Below are 22,778 nucleotides of genomic sequence, written 5' to 3' on the forward strand. Positions count from 1 at the left end.
TTCTAGCTAGTGTCACAAAATATTACTGCTACAAGATCAAGTGTGTATAAAAAAAGGGCTTGATTTTATTAAATTCCTCCCATTGGGTTACAATCTAATGCACATCAAATTTCTCATCCTTTAAAAAAAATTACAAGGTGCCGAGACTTTAATTGTGTCTCCTTCGATTATTTGCGCGGCCTCCCTGTTCCAACGTACCGGTTAATTCACGTGAATTACCCGGTACGTTGGAACAGGGAGGCCGCGCAAATAATCGAAGGAGACACAATTAAAGTCTCGGCACCTTGTAACAACTTTGTTTTTGATAAAGAGAAATACAAGGATATTCCTTGAACAAAAGAATATCCCTATTACCTCAATAGTACATCAAAAAGACGGTGGTTCCAACATACCGGAGACCTATTATCAGTACCATTAAGAGGGCTCAAAATTTATAGAGTCATGGAATAAGAATATAAACCAGTGGAAACTTGCAATTGATGAAGCAAATTTCAAAAGAATTCTAAAAGAGTTGGTATACATACTTGTCCTGATGAAGGTGAAAAACGGACAAATACCAAAACGCCACGTCGACTGTTTTTGTATTTTATGTTGTTTTATTAATAACTTTTATTGTACCTTATGTCACTGTCCAACCGAGATAATGACGTATTTTAAAGGATGAGAAATTTGATGTGCCTTAGATTGTAACCCAATGGGAGGAATTTAATAAAATCAACCCCTTTTTTTATATACACTTGATCTTGTAGCAGTAATATTTTGTGACACTAGCTAGAATATTGATGTGATAGTTTTAGACAATTTTGGAAGCACTGAAAGATTCCTTACAAATTGAGTAGCTCTCCCCTAATACTCTTAGAACCTGTGATCAAAATAGACAGCAACACGATAGGGCTTTGACTTTCTGTAAGAATTATTCAAAGCCATCAGGGCCTGACTCTCTGCAGAACAGAGCTGGCTTTATCAGGGGTTCCCCTGAATAGCTGGGGTCCTGGGCCAGAGCCCACTTTCCCCATGCCTTAAAACTTCTCTGATCTCACTCACTTGTTGCTGGCGATGTCGTACACTTCCGCTGAGGCGATAAGGCCTTCTTCCGTAACGCCACCGGCGACGTAGATCTTGCCTTTGTGCACGGTTGCACCAAACATCGATCGAGCGGTCCTCATGGGCGGGAGGTCTTTCCAGCCTGCTTTCTTGGAGCTGTAAACAAATACCCTGCCAGTGCTTTTCCTGTGCGGAGAAAAGAGGAGGTAAAACAAAACCGTACACGTCACTAAGTGAAAGGTTTTCAGGGATAATCAAACGAGCAAGCAATCATTTGATATTTAATTATTTGTATGGTTATATTTGTAGTTTAAATACACGCCATTTCTTCAAATTAAGCAGTATATGACATTTGAGGACATGGTAGAGAATTTAGCCTTCTTGTTGAACATTTATCAATATAGGTCTCTGGTTAGCTATGTTATAGATTTAGGGCCGGCTTTAGCCCTGGTGGCGCCTGTGGTGACACTCTTTGTTGGTGCCCCCCACCCATGACCTCCTCCTCAGTTTCCCTCAATACTTCATGGCAAAAGTGCCCCTCGTCTCTCCATACCCCCTCTCTCACATACATTTGATTTATTTTAACCCTTTGCATGCTGATGATGGCCCCCGGCCGTCATGCATCACGGTGGGCGTGTGCTGATGACGGCTGGGGGCCGTCATGATCCCGCCCACTCTTCAAAACGGCTGCACAGCGCGAAAATTTGCACCGCATGTAAGGGGTTAAAGCACTGGTAAAGACTGGCTTACTAATCCACTCAGCTATCCACATAAAATACAGATATTTTCCTTGCAGTAGGCACTACTTCGAGTCAAAACTGTACTAGACAAAACTGCGATCTCTCTCTCTTTCTAGCAGGATCATTAATCACGCGTTATCTTGACATTTTTATTGCTGCCCGAAACACTGGCATAACGAAACTTGAGGGGACCACCCTGCAAGGTTCGTGGAGGGGCCCCCTCTGGACTAAATCAGGAGCTCTCCGGCCAGCGAGGTGGCCTCCTGGAGCTTGGGCCCCCTCTTACTGCAGTGGCTGCGGGGGCCTGTGTTATGCCACTGGCCTGAAAGTTGGACACATAAGGAACTCTGCAGCAGTTGCTTTTAAATCGTAAGTTATTAATAAACACAGCACCGCCCCTGAGGTCAGTCCCCTCCTCACAAGTAAGCGCCCAGTGCTACCACACCAGTTCACCGCCCTAAAGCCGGCCCTGTTAGAGATTTATGTAGTGTAGGCCAGGACCACAAACATGTTTAAAGATTTGTGGCTAGGGTTGAGAAGTGCAAGGCTTAGAGAATGTATGTCACTGAAAAATCCTTTCAATAATAAGTAAGAAACGACATACACATGTGAAGCAGCATGTGCTGAGAATGGTTCTATCTTATACTAAATATGTTAAATACCTAGACTTTTATGGGTCTGCTATAATATATTATACTTTTATGAATGTATATACCTTTAATCTCTCAATAAAGAATTACAACAAAAAAACTACCATTAGCAAAAACGGTGGATCTGTCTTTAATGAATTAATACATGTAATTCTGTTTGACAGAGGCACGCATGGCTGAAACACACATGCTTCTACAACGCCGTCCTAACCACAAATGCGTCTAAACCACACGTTCCTTTACCGGGCATGCCTGTATCACGCATGTCTTTACCATGCAATTTTGTGGTAAAGGCCTGATTGATAAAGGGCTATGCGTTGTAAAGATTACCACTACACCGACCCCCCTGCCCACCGAAGCCCTAAAATCCTATTCCCCTACCGACCCTCCTGCCCGAGGCCTAAAACCTACCCCACCCTTAAATGCCACTTGCCCTTCCCATGCATTTGGCCTAAGACCCTAACTCCTACCAAAAACCATCCCGAAAACAGCCGCCCCCTTCCTGAGCCCTACAAATTACCCTGCAACAGTCCTAAAAACTACCCCTACTCCTTCCACTGCCCTCTACCAGCTTCAAAGACAAAAGAAGAAATAATAGGCTGTATGCAAACGAAAGCACATTGCAGTTTCATCTAACTGTAATGGGATGATCTATTTATTAGCACAGTAGTGGATCCTTTTGGGGCAGCAGCCCTTCTATACATAGTGTAATTGAAGGATCTGAGTGGGCTTTATTTCACAGCAACTACTGCAAAAGAATGGAGAATGCGCATTTGCCAAAATGTTTTCTTGTAATAGTATGCGCTCACCATCTTTAGATCTGTTTACAGACATCTTTGGCTGCTTGCCTTACCTTTTGCTGCCAACACTTTAAAATATACCTATATATTCATTTGGTACCGCCCAGCGGAGTATTTCTCTCATAGCTAGTGGTTATTTGCTATATCATTTTGCCGCCTCTGAGTGCTTGCAATACAATTTTCAAGGCACTATTATTCATCTAAAGTACTCTAAATAAAAAAATGACATAGCCCTGACATAGGTGTCCCATAAGAGAATTACCCCATATCATTTATCTAGGAAAAAATACTTTTACCTATTTATCTGCAGTGTCTTTCTTCCATTTCCATAGTTATTACCTATTTACCAGGGGTGTATTTCTTCCATTTCCATACTTACACTGAGACTGTCCTCTTACCTATAAACCATCCATCACCATATTGCGGAGACGATTGCCCAGTTCTTGCTTGCAGGTATGTTGACATGTATTTATTTAATATATTTACTGTCTATCAGTAGCAGACAATCCTTATTTCTTTATTAAGCTCTCGTATAGATTTGTAGTTTGGTGCTAGGGTGTCGCCGCTATTGTCATGCTTTTGCATGGTCTCCACGGTTTTTTAAGGAGTGCTGCTTCGCTCCTCTCATATACTTTAGCTGGGGCATGGTGGAGAGACAGTGCGCCTTGCCAGGTTTTACAACAATGTTCTCACTAACGTAGGATCGGCCATTTTTACGTTTCCGCTGCTATAACCAGGCAGGGAAAGAACAGCAACTTCCCCGCCTAAGAACAGAACAAGGGTAAATAATAAAGAGAAAGATGCACTTGCCATGGCCTTATTGTATGGCTGTCTCACTTTCAAAAGGCAATATTTACAATATCCTCCTGTTGAAGTTTTTTATATAGTACTAGATATCTCATCACACAAAGATTAGGAGAGAGTACTATTTAGCTGGTTGAGCATCGAGGTTTGTTTCTGGTTATTCCTGCATTGAGCATGGAAGGTAGAAAAAGTATGGAGATGCATCATGTTCATCAAGTGCTCATGGTGAAGTTCTTGAACTGATTATTGATGCTGTGTCTGATGTCTGGGGTTCCTCTAATTTCCCACTTCCTGAAGGAACAAATTCTGATCCAGAGCGTGACTATGACAATGAGGATCAGGATTCACTTTCCCAGAGGAAGTATATCCAAAGGATTCAGCTTACTGAATTTGAGAAGCATATTTGAGAATTACTAGGTATGAAGGAACCTGGATTGAAGGTCAGTTATGAAGTTTATGACGACTATGCGACATCACTGTCCATTGAGGATGCCCTTCCATTGCATCCTCAATGGAACGCTGTGTAGGAATGGAATGATACTGACAGGTCAAGCTTTCTGTGTTTTTTTGTGAAACAGCTGTAAGTTGAAGGGCTTCAACGACTTTCCACAAATCACTAAGATATGTTTTTCTCGCAAACTTGACATCTTTCTCATCCTTGACCTGTAGAGAAGCCTTGCTTCCTGATTCTATGGAAAAGAAGATTGGATGAGTGCATAAGTGGTGCTATACAGCCTCCAGTTTTGGAATATGACGTGTGCCTTTATGGACCTTTATTGACCTTCACACCTATGCCCAGTCTGTATTACCCTGCAATTACTCATTGTTCCAATGTTTCTCATATTGCATGATATGCCCCAATTTAAGGGTCTTTATTGGCCAACTGCCCTGCCCTGTGGCTCTGAAGCCTAGTGTGTTTTCAATCTACCCTTTCCTTAGCCACTTGTCTGTCCTGTCCTAGGAATGTCCCTTCAGCACACGTGTCTGAGAAGCAGGCCCGGTTCTAGCAGTGGGGCTGGGTGGGCCAGACCCACCCAAAGATGACCTTTGGCCCACCCAGTCACTGCAGAAGAGGCCATGGAGAAGGCACCTCTTAAGTGCTTCCTCAATTTCAATGGCGGACAGTCGAAATGTTTTTCCACTGTCTTTATAACTGAAATTGAGTGGTGTGTTTTGGGCGTAGATGTGGTCGAGAAAACAAATGAACAGGGAGAGCCGAGTTAAGGCTCTGGCTTGGCTCGTACAGCCCATGCACAAGCTGAGCCCTGAAAATGTTTGCTATGTGAAACATACAACAAACATCATGTGAAATATTATACAGTCTCTTCAAAATTCATTTTTTTTTTAATTTCTTTAACACATGGAAGCTTCGACATTAATTTCACATTATAGCTCTGCACTGAGAAGTACTTATTAAAAGTGAGCTTACAGTCATTCCGACCCCATCCTCACACTGGTAAGAGTGCCATTAGTGAACCAAGAGGCAAGACAATTGACATGTGGACCTTGTAGGTGGCCCAGATTATTATAGAGCGACGTTAGTCTATAAAATCAAACACAATAGGTTTTGTATAGTTGTTTTTCTGATTCATGTATTTGAATTTGCTTTCATGCGCAAATATGAAGAAAAACGAGTTTGGGTGAAATAAAATATTTGCCCAAGCTCACACAATTTAAGTGGAGAAGCTCAAATTTATCCAGGTTTTATTTTTCACTTGGTACAAATCAGGCACTAAATGGTTATCTATTTGTCCCTCTTTTTTAGATTAATGCTTTGCTTTTACCACTTTGGGTAGTTTTTTGCTGTTTTTATATAGTGTAAACTCGGCCTGGAGATACTGAAGTGCTTTACATGAACACCAGTTACATTATACAAGGTCAAATTCGTTTCTTTTAGACACTGGAGATTTGCCTCGAATTACAAGATGTTGAGCCAACACCGAGACTCGAACCTAGGTTGTTCATTTCCAAAATTGGAAGCTCTTGCCGTAATGCCACATCCTGGGTAGATTGAGGGTGGCAGGCAGAAGGCACATGAAAGCTTGGCTCATTATGGGCTCAAAGTTCCAACAGGACTTAAAGCAGAACAAGAGCTTGGCCTCAGGCTCAAACCTGGGTTGAGCTTTCAGTGCCAGTCTTCCTAATGCATAATGTCATGGCTTAGGTGTTGTAACAGGGACCTCCTTAACCTTGAACTACTATTACACTGTGCTTGGAATCCTGGTGCTGGTGTTAAAGCCTAGCCTGCTGGACATCATGAGTTGGGCTGTTGAGAATAGACATCAGCTCTTACTCTCATATAACTCTATAGACACACTGTATGCCTGTTTGGAAGTGTAGGACTTGGCCCTTTCTCCAGATTTTTTCGTTTTTTATTCCTTTAATTTAGGGTGCCCCCTATTGTAACAAAAGGGTATAGGCCTTGTGTAGTGAAGAAAGCCCTGTGTATGTCAAACTAATGTTAAGGTGCAGGTGCTTACTTCCCAAAACATGGCCGCCACTGACCCCTGCTACTGCAGCGTGGTCTTTGTGGGCGCATTCTAGTAGTCAGGAGCTGGCTAGAACCCTCAAATAATGTATCCATACTAGCCTGCCAGCCTGTCCATAGCCACAATGGTGGAACCTCCTAGAACCTCCTGGAACCTTCTGGAACAGGTGAGGTGGCACCAACTGCCACTGCCAACTGTCAACTGGGACTAAATAAGGAAAGGGAGGTAAACTTTACTGTCAGACTGAGGGAGCACAGACCTGGGGGAGAACCTACGCAGGAGCTTTAGGCAGTGGGGCCTAGACAGGGACCTATGACACTGGTAGAGACAGAGCCTAGGTGCTGCCTATCAAGTGTTGAGGGATCCTGAATTTGCCCCCCTGACCTGGCCCGGCGGAAGGGGAACCCCAGGTCTGCTTGAAGGGAACTAGCGGAGGAGACTTGATATCAACCATCAACTTCAACACCCCCCCCCCTTCAAGGAACCCAGAGACTGCAATTTACAAGGGCGCAAGAAATATAAAGCGCCAAGAAGAAACCAAATCACCACAGGACTTTTGAGAAATCAACCAGGTATTGGCGGTGTAACACTCCCTGCGCTCCCTGACGCCACCTGGGATCCCTTTTTCTGGATTGCCACTGTTGTGTGAACTGTCCTGTGGAACCTGCTGATCTGACTCCAACTAATATAAACTGTCTGCTGGCTAAGCGCTCCTATTCCCTGGCGCAAGCACCCTGCACTACCTGTCCTGAGGAAAGTGCTCCACTGAAGTGAATGCTAAGCGCTATCTCTGCGTAGCGCTAGCCTCCTGAACTGCTAGCCTAACTGAATTGCCTGAGGCTTAAGCACTGTAACTGCCCGCTGAAGCGCTAGAACCCTGAAGCGCTATATCTGTCTGAATTGCTAACCTGCATCATCTGAACTGACTAATTTACTTCAGCGTGCTAAACTGGACAGAGCGCTGTGTCCCAGGAGCTATCTCTCCGATCACCTGTTGAAGAGCTGTGCCTCCTTGAGAAGCGCTTATGTCCTGTAGACTGTTGGGCCCTGAAGCGCTATACTCTTAAAGCGCCACGAAGCTCCTGGGCGCTATTCCTGCCTGAAGCGCTTTTGCCCTGATGAGCGCTGACTCTGCCTGAGACGGCTGTTGTGCCTTCAAGCGCTGTCCCCCACAGAGAAGCACTGCCATTCGTGACCTGCTGACTGAGCCCAGCGCCGTGAAACCCCTGGCGCTAGGCCCCTTTGAAGAGCGCTGTGATGCCCCTACAACTGACACCAGAAAGCCATTACCAGCGCTGTTACTGCGAAGCATTGTGAACCTGAGAGCTCGGCTGCTGCCTGGGGACTCTTGAGGTACTGTGAAGCGCTGTACATCCAGCATCTGTCATTAACTTCAAGCGCTGCATCAGCCAGGCGCTGTGTGCCCAGGACCTGAATTTGCTGCCTGGCACTGTGTCAGAAGGCTCCCTGAACTGGGGAATAGCCCCATTGGCCCCTTCAAGTACTGGAACTGGGCCAGGGCCCCCCCCAAAAGACACCGTGGGGGCCTCAGCTAATAAAAGTTAACCCCTGCCTGGGGAACAGTTGCATGCCAGTTAGTGTAGCCCTATGCATGTTTATGGCTGAGTAATGCAGCGTTTATTCTCTCATGAAATGTTGAGCCTTTTTATGGGGTACTTACCTAATGGAATGTTTTATACTCCTGCCCAGTGTTCTAACTTCTACCTACCAACAGGGATACTCTTGAATACAGAAATGTTTTATCCCTGCGTCAAGAACTGCAGAGCAAGGAATTGGTTAATTGTGCCTGTCTAATGAAAGGTTTTGTTCCAACCTGAGAATTCCTGCTCATGTGCCATTGTCTTACTGGTTCTTAGGCACAGGGTTTAGATATAATTAATGGAAGGTTGATCCCTGCTTGAGGAGAATGTTATTCTGGGTAAATTAAATGTTTAGTCCTACATAAGGGGCTGTTATCTTTAAGCTGCAGGAGCTAGGAAAACCTTATTACAGGCCCTGCCGATTCAAGAAGCTTGCTGCGCAAAATTGCTAATGGGGCCTGGGTTCTAATGACCTGTTTATTCCTGATTAAGGAAATGGTTGCTTCTGCCAATTGAATGGTTTACCCTCATTCGAGGCACTGTTTATTCCTGCGTTTTTGGAAATGTTATTGCTGAGAAATGCAGTGTTTGTGCTCCTAATGAAATGCATAAGGAGTTAAGGCTGTAGTAACTTTGGAATTGCCTTAAGGAAATGCACATATTACAATAGGCCTATTTATTACTGCCTTATTTGAGGGAATGCTCTGCATAGGCCCAATTAAATGTGCAGGTCTGAGTCATGAAATGGTTGATCTATTATTAAATGTTTACTTCTGCTCAGAGAAAGGCTACCCTGATTGAAGGAAATGTTTGTTCTTACTTGATGAGATAGGTAATTCTGGCCTAATGAAATGTTTTACACTGGCTTCATAGGAAGTTCTACATCTGCTCAAGGAGAATGTTCTTTCTGGCCTACAGAAATGTATTGTAGCTTATAAAGTGTGTAGCCCTAATCTAGGAAATGCTTATTCATACTAGGAGTGATTCCTAAAATGGTTATTCCTGATTAAGGAGTGGGTTATATCTGCACAAGGGGTTGTTTATTCTTAATGAAGTGTTTTCTCCCACTTAGTGCTGCATTTACAGAAAGCCTACAGTTACCTATTCACATGTTTACTGCTGTATAGCGGAACGTTATTTCTTTCCTGATTGGAACACTGAAATGTACCACTGAAATGTTGGTTCTTGTCAAATGAGCCGCTTACTCTTGGCTAAGTGCCTGGTTATTTTTCCTGAAATGGTTTAAGGAAATGTTCACCCTTGCTTGGTGAGAAGTGGGTAATATTCCTACAGATCCAACATGATGTAATGTCATTTAGTTGCCTTTTGTGATGTATTCCTTACAGGTGCTGACAAGAAGCAAGGACGGTCAGGCCTGTGGTTATCTACACTTGATATTATCTAATATTCAGTATTTATCTTATATTTAATATTTATTCACCTAGTATTTATTGCCAAGTGTTGAAATACATGTATTTGAAAGGAAGGCTAATAAGGTAATAATACTGTCAATTCTTGATTACCCTGACTCTGCTCAATATATAAAAGTTATTTAATTTTTATACATACTCACTGGAGTGGCGTCACTCATTGCGTGCCCAGTTTTCCGTCTCAGTGGTTGCGTATGCTGTATGGTCGCTTTACACATAAGCTTTCGGATGCCTACCCGCTCGAGCCATGCTACCCTCGGGGAGCTGGGGACCCCAGTTCCAACAGGAAGATATAATGAAAATCTTGGACTTGTAGGCTACCTACAGAATTGATAACAATTGGGGCCGCATTGGCCCACCCAGAGGAACCCTTGGCCCATCCAGATGAAAATTCCTAGAACCGGGTCTGCTGAGAAGCATCAGAATAGACGCTGTTTTCACAATCCACTGTGTACAAAATGCTCTAAAACAGCCATGCATCCACTAAAGATCTACAAAGGGGGGGGGGGGAGAGAAGTTGTTCATCAGTTTTTTTGAGGGGGCAAGAAGGACAGAGGATTTAATGAAGAGATAGCTTGTACAAGTTTTCTTGGTCATTACTCATGAGAATAAACAAACAAAATTCAGACAATTTCTACAGCTCACTTTGAAGCTCCAGCCCGCTTAGAGGTGCCTTAGGGGCAACAAACTAATAGTCCTAATGTGCGCCACATTATGTGGGTGAGTAGTATGGTGGTACAGACTTCAATTAGAAGTGCATTTTAAGGGCTGCATACATACTTACAAACTAGCGCTATGTATGAATGCATTTATTTACTATCCTTGCTAGTTAATTGGAAAACCATGTAATGTTCCTACAGGTTACATTTGCAGACATTTTGGATCGGGCGCAATCATCAGAATGTTAGTGTCACCTATGTAGCCATGCACTCACTTGTCATCTGTTTTCCCGCCGATACAATACATGATTCCATTGTACGACACCACTGAATTGCCGTAGATTTTGATGGGAAGCTTCTGTGTTTCTTTCCATGCTACGTCACTGACGGAAAAAAAAGAAGTTTAGTCAATCCAAATGTTTCAACTATGCTGATAGGCTAAGGCAACATCAAGCCATTTATGCCGTACTTGGAGTCGTAGCACAACACAGAGTCGAGGGGCTCCTCCGTCTGGAGGTCTCGGCCGCCAACGGTGTAGATCAGGTTGTCAGCCTCTGCCAACCCGAAGAGGCATCTGGCGGAAGGCATTGGCGGGAGCCCAACCCACTCACCAGCAATGCTGTCCAGCTGAAATACAGAAAAGAACACCATGATGGCAGCCGCATGAAGTCAGCCATAAAAAAGTTTTTTAGAAAATCTATGCCACACATATATTTAAACACATAAGTCTTGTCACTTTTAATCTAAAGCCAAAGGCTCCTGTCATTCTGGCGTAACCATTTTTTTGTTTTTAAATTATTTCATTGAATTTTCTTGGAGGAAAAATATTAGAGGGAGTACAAAATAAGAGGCAAAGCATAAATACAGGTAAGGACCGTACAATCGCTGGGAGACATGTGGTATGTATGGAGTTACAAATATGAGCTTGTTATCGAAGGGGGATATTTACAGAGACGGGCGACAACTATGGCCATCGTCAGTCATCGCCAGAAAAGTTAACGCTGTACATGGCGATAGTAACAGTGAAGGGGTGTCATAACCCATGTACTAATCATCGCGATGGCGAATTGAAATCCTGCGTTAGCCAGCAATACGTTGTGAATGCCCGATAATTGCCTGAAAAGTCCCATCATCACTACTTTAAGCTTCCGGCCCAACACTGCCCCTGCTGGAAGCCAGGTGTCACTGTAAGACTGGCAGCATGGTGACCGCGGCAATCAGCTTCCCCGAAGTCTGACCATTTGTTTTAACCAATAATACTGTAATTTAAGTGGGCTAACTTAGGCAGATACCGTCCATCTGGAATACCTGCATCTTAAAAGGCTCCTGGCTGTGTTCCCTTCCATGCTGCAGGTAGTTGTCCTGCTTTACACCAGCAAAAGGCAGGTGTAAATTCCCTGTTGCTACCGCGGCTTATCACCTGTTTTTGGTTCGCTTTGGCATTTCGTTGTGAAAGTTGTGTTGTGGTTTATTCATGTGTTTTTGCACGGGAACGCCTACTCTGCATCTCATTAGAGTTATTTGGTGGTGTCCACCGTTTGGATACATTTTTGGGCAGTTATCGCAGGAATACTGGTGATGTCTGCAGTTTGCACCAGCTTGTGAATGGGGTGTTAATTCTATCACCACTTTTGATGCGTTAATGTGGGGATAATTAGGAGATAAGTCCTTGTGAATATGCCTCCAAGGGTTTCCGATAAGCAGAGAAAATCGATAATACAATATCTTGCAGGACCTCATATAAGAGTTTCAAAGAAAAAACATACAATACAGATGATAACACAATAAAAAGAAAAACTATAAACATGTTGAAATTGGAGGACAGTGTACATCACAGTGGTCAATAAACAGCACATTACCACTAGTGGGTAGTAGCCAATGATCACACGTATTGATTCATTCACCCATCAGTTCAAGGGCATTTTGTGTTTTTTCTAGGTATAAGCCCGTAATGGTCACAATTGTCCCTGAGATTTTGATTTATTAAGGATTGTATTTGAGTAAAGCAAACCCATGCGCAGCAGGTGTGGATGGAGGAATGATCGACCCCATCCCAGTAGTACATACTGGTCTTGGTACCTAATGTTAATTGTAAGTATATGGACAGTAACCCCGGTAAACAAAATCACAGATTGAGGGCTTTATCTTGGAATTGCCATGTAATTGATTTATGATTTGCGTAATGTGCTTTTGCATAATTACATGAACATTTTGGGAAAATTAAGCGAAATTACTCAAAATGGAAAACTTAAATTCAATCCTTTATTGTGAAGCGCACGCAAGCAATGTAGTATAATAGCATAACTATGGGACTTTTGTGTAACAAGATTAAACCAAAATGATTGAAATTAGGATAGATTATGCCATCATACTTACCACTTCGCCTGGACCTAATCAAATGCCCTCTGCTTTCTGCCTCATTTAGAAGTCTGCAGCTCACATCTTCTGAACAATATTCTTTCAATGTCATGATAGAATTTCTTTTGTCTGCATTGTTTAGTCTATCACACAGCTGCATTCTTGCTGTGATTTTATTTAGTGCTGCTGTGAAAAAAGGTTCTGAGGAATCAAACTGCTAATTAATTCATTCATTTATTTGTTCATTCAGTCATGCATTCCTTCCTTCGTGCAGTACTTCATTCTTTTTCTTATTGGCCCCAGTTTGGGCATTTAGAGTAAAGATTTTACTTACATTTTCCCAGTGCTTAATTTAACTCGGTGCAGTCCGGTGCGCTGCACTGGCTCTTAATTGTCAACACCGGTGCTTATGGCAGTCTGTCACATGGTGGCGTTGTCTGTATAATATACAGATGAGCACAACCGTTGTTTGTTGAATCAATACACATCTAAAATGGCTAGTACCTGCCACCCAAGCCATTCTTATAGCTGTGGGGTCCTGGAATAGTCTGAAGTGTCACACTTGTTGGAATGTGACGCTTAGTAGTTGTGTTGGTACTGTCATTGGCAGAGGTGGCAGGGGGACTGGGTAGTGCAAGTTGCAGAGGGCTCTTGATGAGGTTCCTGGCACTTATTTTATTTATTTTTTACAAATCAAGCACTGCATTTTCCTTTCCCTGCGCCCAAATTACAACCACCCCTTCCAGACGTGCTTCTGCCTCAGTGCTCTGGTATTATTACAAGAAGTAGCTGAGTTAGAGGCCACCTTTCGTGCATTCCGTATCTCTGAGTTTCTTTTTACATTCAAATGGCAACAATGTAGTTGTCTCATGAGCTTGGCATACTGTAAAGAGTAAGGACTGGGATGAGGAAGGCGATAATAGAAAAATACCAACCTGAAGCACCAACATACAAAGAAAACTCCAAGGCAAGCAAACCTTCTCACATTGACACTTGAGCTCTCTTGCAATTAGGGATCTATTTAGACCTGTGAGAAAGCACTGCTTCCACCCTCCTATTATCTGCCAGAGCTGATGATAATTTGTATTTGCACTATGGAGAAGTGTGGTGCAGCGGCCAGAGCGGCTGACTCTGGAGCATGGGGTTCACGGTTCGATCCCCAGTGGCAGCTCAGCATCATATGACTCTGGGCAATAGCTCACTTAATATCTAACAGCACCTTAAACCCTTAAGGGGGGTAATATGTTCCTGCCTTATAGGAATTATTCATTTATACATTCAATTGCTTGTGCGGCTAGAACATGGTAGCAGAATAGCTGGGTTTTGAAGACATCACATCATGAAAATGCCCACCCCTGCTTTTTCTAACTGCTGAACATAATGGATGTTTACAATACCCAATGTAATAGTGCTCAAGTTACCCATTTTGGAAGGACTGAATACTGAGTTGGTCCAACCAGGACTGCCCTGCAACTTTTTAGCAGGAATGTTCAGCTCACTGAGCCGTCACACTGGCAACTTCTGTGTTGGTGTCCTGTCTTTATCCATTCTGCACTTGTCAGATGTGCTCTGTGGACTCTAAGGCCAAGATTCACAAAGGTATAGTGTAGGGTTAGCACTACTTTTAATAACGCTAAACCGCCGCTAAATCTTTTTGAGGACTAACGAACCAACACAAATTGGTATTTGCGTTGGCTTGTAAGGAAAAATAAATCAAAGCAGCGCAAAACGCTACTTTGCATCAAGGGGGCGTTACCTGGGGGTACATGGGTGTTTCCATGCAACCACCCATACTTTTGGCTCTGAAACCTATCTACTAACTTTAGTAGACAGAGTTTAGCGCCAAAAATAAATGCAGCTGAAAAGAAGGCATTAAAAAGAGAAATGTTTTCATTTCTCCTTGCTTTTTCGAGTTTTCATGTGAGCTGCACTATACAACAAACATACAAAGTAGGAAAATACTTTTTAAACTTGTCCAGCTACAGTACTGATGAAGGAGATAATCAACTGAATCTCTACTTGACACATAAAACCGATTTTGACACCTTTCAAAGAAAATGACAAACATGCACAATTGGTGCTCATTATACGTTGAAGAGTCTGAGAAATTGATCATGAAGAGACTTAAGGCCTGATTACGACTTTGGCGGTGCTGCGCTGACACAGCACTGCTTAAGCCGCACAAAGACCGCCTGCCTGATTATGTGTTGAACTTGTGCATGCGGGACGGTCCTTTTGCCGATCCCACAGTGGTGCTCTGAAAAAGGGCTCCACAGTGGGAATGGCAAAATGTTCCAGCACAGCATGGACTGTGACGTCCATGCAGTGCTGGAACTGGGGATGCAAGCATACACAGGGGCACATGTTGTGCCCCCCTAAATGCATCCCCATTGTAGGGTGTAATTAGGGCCCTGTAAGGCCCCCTTTTGTTCACCACAGCAGCATTTTCATGGCGGGAAGATAACGCTGGCGGTGGCGGAACTCGTAATATGCTCGGTGAGACTGCACCAGTCTGCTCAGCATATTATATTGCTCCTCTGACGTGCCACCGCCAGGGAACGGCAATTCCATGGCACAGCCGGCATTCAATTGGTGGAACAAATCAGAGAGTTGTAATCTGACGGACGGACCACCGCGAGCGTGGCAGTTCATGGACCGCCAAACTCGTAATCAGGCTCTTAGTTACTGCATCGTAAAAGCATGCAGACGAGAGTGTAGACTAGACAAAAATGCTTGTTTGAATAACATAGGTAAGTGTTTGCTAAACTTCATATAATGTATTCTTTTAATGTGGATTAGAAATCTGAAAGTGATGACTCATGTTGGGGAAGCTTCATTAACCAACCTTCTTTGAATAATGATATATGTGAAGAATTAACAGGACTAAATGTAAATTTGATAACTTTATGGAAGATTATTAAAGAGTTGTATTAGTACTATTTCTGCTCATGATAAGTGTGCATCAACTGAGAAAAAGAAATGGTGATGCACGTTTATGCTAATTCTGATTTCCCTGAAACTTTCTGTGAATGATCTTCATACATGTAATAATGGGAATGACTAGAAACGATTTGGTTACTTCACATTTTGAAATAATTTTATACATTGGTACTTTTTAAATGTAGAAATGTGCCATAGTTACACTTACTAATGGCAATGGAATTAAAATGCTTCCTAAGTGGCATACATTGAAGAAAAGAATATAAGGTTTTAGAAACTTTAGAATGAACTATGTATTTCTATTAAGTTATATTGTGTATTTTTTTAATTAAATTCAATTTAGGCTTTCATTTTCTCTTTTCCTTTCTTGATTCCGTTCTCTTAAGAAAGCCTCATACATTTGTAATGTGTAATGAAACTAAGTTTCATAAGAAGAATTCTCATGCATATGCCAGGACAATTCTCAACTATATTGCTACTTTGGGAACAGCTGGTGTGAGAAACTGCCCTCTTTAACTCACTCATGTGCCTTTGTTAAACAACCATTGTCTACAATTTCATTTCTTAAATCGTTCGACAGTTTATATGATGATTTCCATCTTTTCTCATAAAATGTGTAATTTTTATGGCGCATGACAATCATCCTATACGAACTGACCAATATACTGATTGGTCTGATCAGATGAGGTTACCCAGCAGGTGTCACCCTGGACCTGTGAAATTATATTATGCGTTGGATTGATGATCGCACAGACATTTCTTTTGCCATTCATTTCAACACTTTGCTACCTTTCCAAAGAGGATTCCTTACTATCGGACTGAGAGACAGATTTCGCAGGGACATCTTAAGGATTTTGGGGGCCCCTGTTCAGAACAACTTTGAATTTATGATCCAATTTGAGCCCCTGTTTCCCACGTAGTTTCCACTTCCTCAGCTGTGTTAGCGATCCAGTTTGCATCATAGGCATTAGCCTATATATTCCCGAGGTGAATTGACGGGCGCAGCTGACAGCTGTAGGATTTAGTGTTTCCTGCCCTGCTACTAGGTTTTAAATACTTTTCACATTGTATATGTGTGGATGAATTACTCTGTGCTTTTTAACAATTTCTCCTACCTACGCGCACTTGCACATTACTTGATTCTTCTTGCCTACACCTCCTTAGCTGCTTCAATTCACATCTCGCTTTTCCTCCAGTCCTGGTCCGCCGTGGCGGATACGCTGATTGGGGCTACCATCGGGCTCCTCACTTCCGGTGAGTTTCTTCCACTATATTACAATAGGGAAAAACTGCTTAGCCTTAGGCGGCTACCATTATGCCAGTGTACAGCGGCTGATCCAAGCTTCGAGGTAGATTTTCGATGCAATAAGTGCAACTGGTCTCTCCTCCAGCCCAGGAATCTCGCACTCAAGATTCTCACATGCAACAATAAGTGTAAAAACAATAGGAAAACAGAGGAATTAAAGTCCACCCTTTTAAATTGTCACTCTATGCAAAAGCATGAACTTCACATTTATGGCCTACCTTTAGATGAACAGCCTGATATTTTATTTCTCACTGAGACCTGGCTGTGTGAAGCCTCCAACCCTACTATCACCTCGTCCAACCCTACGGGTTGTAAAATCCTTAGGAGGGACCGACCGAGTGGGAAGTGGGGGCGTTGTCGCCATAATTTACAATAAAAAACTAGACTGCTCTCCCATTCCGATGGAAAACATCAAGGGCGGAGAGTCCTTAGACTTCCACTGTACCTTATCCCCCAATCATAGTGAGAGAGCACAAGTTTGAAAAAAATGTATAAGTACGCCATATTTACAAGCACGTAGTTAGTTAACATGTACTTTGCACCAGAGTGTTTATATTTAGAAGTGAAATACACCGAGTGTCTTATATTCAGTGGTGAAATGCATAGAATGTTTAAGTAGAGTAACAATAATCATAACTGTGTGAGACTAATGTAGAAATGTTTGGGATAAATATGAAAACCTCACGTTCTCATGTTAAAGGAATAATGTAAGAGTTGAATGTAACTCTAAAACCCAGTATTTTGTGTAGGCCTCATGGCAATTCACAAGCAAATCTAAACGTGCTGCTAAAATAATGTGAGACAAGGTTGACATGGTTCTTTCAAAATGTACTATTGAACTTAGGGTTAAAAGTATATGCTTTATAGATGTGTTATTTTAGAAACGTATGCTAGTTAAGAATGTTTGCTGTTTAAATCACGTTAACGTTTTAAGAGTGCAGGAACCTGCTGCATGTAAATCAAGTAGGCCAGAGCAGATAATGTCATGTAGTTTAAATCGTCATGTGCTCGTTAGAGGAGAGGTCGTGAGGTGTCCAGTATGGAGCTCTGAGAGTGTTTTATGGCCTAAGATATGGTGAAGTCTGGAATTTGAGGCCCACTGCAGGACGAGCTGTATGCAGGTGCGAGGGTCCTAATCAGCTCGAATGAAAGGGACTTTGTTCAGTGGCGCCTTGCGCAGGCCTGTAGGAGTTTCCAGGAATTTCAGGGGGTATCAGCGCACGGAAGAAGAAGCCTGGGAACCAAGGTCAACTATAACGAGGGTCTTCAAGAGTACCATCATGGAGTTTACCGCGCAAAGATGTACCACGTGAGGGGCGTCCCAAGGGGCGTTTCTATTGAAAATGTGACTTGGTATTAGGGAAAGAGACCCGGGAGGAGAGCAGAGCAGATGATTTTGGGAGCCTAAGGAAGCGGATGGGTAGGCAGATAGGCTGATCAGGAGAGACCCATTATCTGAGAAGAGACAAAGAGAAGTGCGTGATCTTCTTAGGAAATCACCACGGCTGACACCTAGAGGGTTAAGATCTTGCTAAGTAGGGATGTCATTTAGTGTAGTGTAGGGACAGACTAACCTTAATTTTCTTTTCGGTAATGACTTTGAGGTTGCAACTTGTATCCATTTTAGCAACCCTGATGGTATTCGAACTTGTACTTATTATTTTGTTCTTCAGACTCAGACTATTCAAGAAGTTCATGTTCATAGTGATACCGATATACCTTTTGAATCTCATTTTGAGAAGTTTGTATCTTCAGTTATCTTTGACTTTATATTAAATCTTTAAAACTTAATTTTGGTCAGTGGTCATTTAGAGTGGTGTAAGTTCTTAAATTGATTTTATTGTGAGATTACCTTTTACTCAAGACAGGTACCAACGATTCAGTCGACAGGAAATGGGATTTGGTAAGATAATTAGTAACCAGTAATCCCGCGTTAGCAGTTGGTAGCAGAGTGAGGATGGTTATCTTCTTGAGGAAGGTAATCTAGAGAGGTTAGTTTACCCCAAGGCCCGAGACGTCGAGAGACGAGCAGCGGAAGAATCGTGTGCCGAAAGGTGCAGACGGTGCGAGAAAAGCAGCAGTATCGGAGAGTGAGTATAAAAAGGGTCATGCGTGAACAGATTGCGGTGTTTTGTGTTGTATTTGTATTGTAATGTCTTGCGGAGTTGAATGCCTGTAGTGTGAATGAGAGAAGGTTGTGAGCGCGCGCAACCTGGTAAACTGGTAACCTGGTAAACGGGTGAACTGGTGAAATCTTAAGTTCAGGCCAGAGCTTAAGTGGTTTTGGGTGTATCGAACATCCAGGGTAGTTGTCGACCATAGTACGGAGGTCACGAGGTACCATTGACCGCCGTGGATCCAAGATAGGGGGAGTGTAAGAGTGAGTGTATGAGTAACGGACGCTGGTCGAAAGTTACTGCGTGTGAGTAACCTATCGGAGAAGGCGATTGTCTGGAAGTAATCGGAAAGACATTTCGCCAAGTTAAGGTGACAACTACAGAAAGACTGTGGGCGTACAGTCAAAGAAAGGTGATCGCTTGGACGGAAGTAATCATTTTTCAGAGTATGAATGGGATGCGTGCATGACCGAGGAGACGAGCTGAGAAAGGAGGGGAACTGCTGCGAAGGGGGACGGGTGACGTCGACTAGAGCCGCGCTGTGATTGAGCGGTTGGTGTGACGTTAGCTAGAGCCGCGCTCTGGTTGGGCGGCTAGAGTGACGTCGGAGGAAAGTCGCGTACGGATAGGCCAGTTAGTGAGAACGGCGCTGAGATTGGTGGAATATCATCAGGAAGTAAACAAACGCGGAGAAAAGAGAAATCATGAAGTGTTTTAAGTGTTTGAAAGGGATTTTTAAACGTAAACGAAGTGAACATTATTACGGGGAAGAGGCTCCCCCAGAGGGTACGCCAGCTCATTATATGGCAACGAATGTGGGGCTGCATACGATATTGTGGATTGGGGCTTGGAATAAGCTTACGGAAGGAAATGAGGAAATGCAGTTCCCGAAGTATGGAACGTTTAAGTTAGAGGTGTTACATCGGCTAAAAGCAACCATGTCCTCATTGAAACCCTCACCTAGACCAACACAGTTTGAGGCTCTTAATGCATGGATTAAGGCTGCACACGACCGAAATTTGAACAGGCGTCAACAAAGGCTGACGCGATCGGTAAGGGCAGTGCGAGATTCCAAATGGGATGAGGAGGAAAAGCGTTGGAGGGTACAGACCATTGAGGTGGAGAAAATGTATCCGATGAGGGAGGTGTCAGGAGGAGGAAACCTCATGGAAGAAGACGAGGAAAGCGAGTCGGAGGACAATCTGATAAACAGATTGTTAATGGATAGACCACCTCCGAGAGTGGGATTGATAGAAGATAGAGGGCTCGCAAGGGAAGATGGGAATGAGATAGAGGGGTATACACCACTCCCTATATCGGAATGGACACCTAGCAAAGGCGGAGAAACACCTCTAAACAACACTGTACAGAGTGTAGTGGGAAGGTTTGTGGTGCAGAAAACGCCAACCACAGAAAGGGTTGAGTCTGTGGGATTGCCAGACGCTCTTCAAGTGCCTGTTACCATAGGACCCATAGTTTCGATCTATAATTCTGAGAGAGATAGAGGGGAACAACAAAGGCAATTGGATAGGGAAAGGATTGAGATGGAAAGGAGGAATAATGTGACGAATGCATGGAAACAATTACCAGGTTCGGTAACGTGGAACACCCCATTAGACACAACTGTCGGTCCCAATTCAGAACAGGGAGGTCCGAGAGGACCAATGGATCTAAGGGGACCGCGGCCAAGATCTTTTTCAGAGTTAAGAGCTGATTTGAGGGAATGGGACGGGTCCATAGTATCTCCGAGTAACAGGACAAGAACGGAACCAGAGTGGGAAAGCAGGGGTAACGGAACTGTATCTCATTGTGGGGCCAGCGAGAGTAGTCAGGGCCGGGAAGGCCAAAGTCAAGAGAATAGAGGGGATGCATGTCCTACAAATCAGAGAGAACAGCCGGAACAAAATACTAGGATTGTAGAATGTGAGGAAATGTCCCGTCTCTGGGGGAACGGAGGAGATGAGGCGGTACGGGCTTTCCAGAATAGGTTTAGGTGCCTTCATCATACCCTTGGGGAAGACGTTCAACATTGGAGAAAGGAGAACAGCGATAGGTCCCGCCACGCCTCGAATACTCAGGAAGCACAGGGAAGTAGGGAAGAAAGAGGGAATAATAGAACCTCTTATCCTCAATCCCGTGAAACTAGCCAGGATGGAGAGAGAGAGGCTGGGAGGCATGAAGGAGTGTTTCACCACCCACCCCGAGAAGACGGAAAGGCATGGGACTTAGAGAGATGGGAACAGGGGAGGACTCCCTATAATTCACCAATACCTAAACGTAGATCTCGGAGCTGGGATGGGAGAGATGCAGATGGAGGAGCTAAATTGAGTGTCTTGAAAGCTGAAATAAAGGCAAAAAGGCTTGATGTTACCAGTTTAAAATCAGATGTTGATGAGATAATAGATGGAACATTGCCTTTGGAGAGGATAGAATTGTATGAACAGGATGAGTTATTGTTCATGGCAAAGGATATTACTAGGAAAGCTAGAACGGTTCATGAAAAACTGACCGATTTGGCAGACAAGTATGCCGTGGATTTGTCTAGGACAAGGGCATTGCAGAGCAACCACAGATTACAGTACGCAGACCAAGATCTAGATGAGAAGAGAACTGCTGGATTAAAAACACACATAAGAGAGTTGGTAACAGGGATAAGAGTGTGGAGAGAACTGGATAAATGGGAAGAAAGGTGGTCGAAAAAGGGCACAGTTAGGCGAAGTACAAATGTGATGACCCCTGAGGGAAGGGTAATGCAGATGGAGGCATTCCCTTTGCGAGAAATATCAAATGGAAATTATGTACATGTGCCCTGGAGTAGAGGAGACTTAGCCGCATTTACCAACTCATTTCCGAAGTTGCGGGACAACCCAGTCGAGTGGTATAAGCAGGTAGAGAGGTTTGTTAAAATTTCGAAAGTACTGTGGATAGATTTGAACACGTTGTTTGACATCGTGGTCCCATCTGATCTGTGGACCCCTTGTAAGACTAGTGTCGAATGGCCAAATGCTGAACCATTGAGGGATGTTCGAACAAATGGACCATCTGAGATTGTCATGCGAAAGTATGAAAGGGTAATAGCATGGCTGAAAGATAAGGTACCACCACAGGATATAGATTGGGTAAAAATAGACCGAACAAGGCAGGAACCCAAGGAGACAGTTCACGAGTTTTATGAAAGATTGTTGAAAACATTCAAGCAATACAGTGGACTAGATGTAATGGATCCCAAAGACATAGGGCAGTTCGTGTCAAAGTTTGTCTTGGGGTTGAGACCTGATATTTGTTTGATGATACAGCAACATTTAATCTGTTGGCAGAACAAACCACTAGATGAGATTTTACGATATGCGAGGTACTGCAGTGACGAGATAGATTCTAAAGCCAAGAATCTAAAGGAGAAATTGATGGTGGTGCAAATGCAGTCCGCTGGGAAGGGTGGCCAGCAGAAGCAGGGGATGGGACGAAAACCAAATGGTCAGAACAAGGATAATGAAGAAGGGCAGAGACCTAGGATAGACTTTGCCACTTTAAAGAAAACGACAAAGTGTCATCTGTGTCACCAGGTGGGGCATTGGCGACGCGAGTGTCCCTTTAACCCTGAAAACGGAGAGCAAGAAGTAGAAGAGCAGGTCCAAGAAGACCCAGTGCAAAAAGTGACAGTCCCAAGCAGTAAGGTGGCCAAAGGGGGGACTTCGGCTCCACGGGCCCAATTCTCACAGCCACCGAAGATAGCAGCTGGAGGAAAGGTCTTTAAACAAATGCCTCTGTTTATCGAGGAAGAAAAATGTTATTACATTGATCCATTGACAGGACAACGGGTGAGCAGTGAAGAGGACTGTA

General features: G+C 43.5%; 1 protein-coding gene across 1 annotated transcript in view; it reads right to left on the reverse strand.

Moving 5' to 3' along the window:
• KLHL41 (kelch like family member 41) overlaps positions 1-22,778 on the reverse strand; it is a 78,783-nt gene that overhangs the window by 22,066 nt on the left and 33,939 nt on the right. Inside the window, exons 2-4 of the mRNA XM_078681612.1 lie at positions 10,687-10,844; positions 10,493-10,600; positions 1,045-1,230 (exon numbers count right to left, since the gene is read on the reverse strand). Of these exons, the coding sequence (XP_078537738.1) occupies positions 1,045-1,230; positions 10,493-10,600; positions 10,687-10,844 (452 nt within the window). The remainder of the gene's footprint in view (positions 1-1,044; positions 1,231-10,492; positions 10,601-10,686; positions 10,845-22,778) is intronic.

This window comes from Lissotriton helveticus, chromosome 3_1, assembly GCF_964261635.1.
Source record: "Lissotriton helveticus chromosome 3_1, aLisHel1.1, whole genome shotgun sequence".
NCBI classification, from domain to species: Eukaryota; Metazoa; Chordata; class Amphibia; order Caudata; family Salamandridae; genus Lissotriton; species Lissotriton helveticus.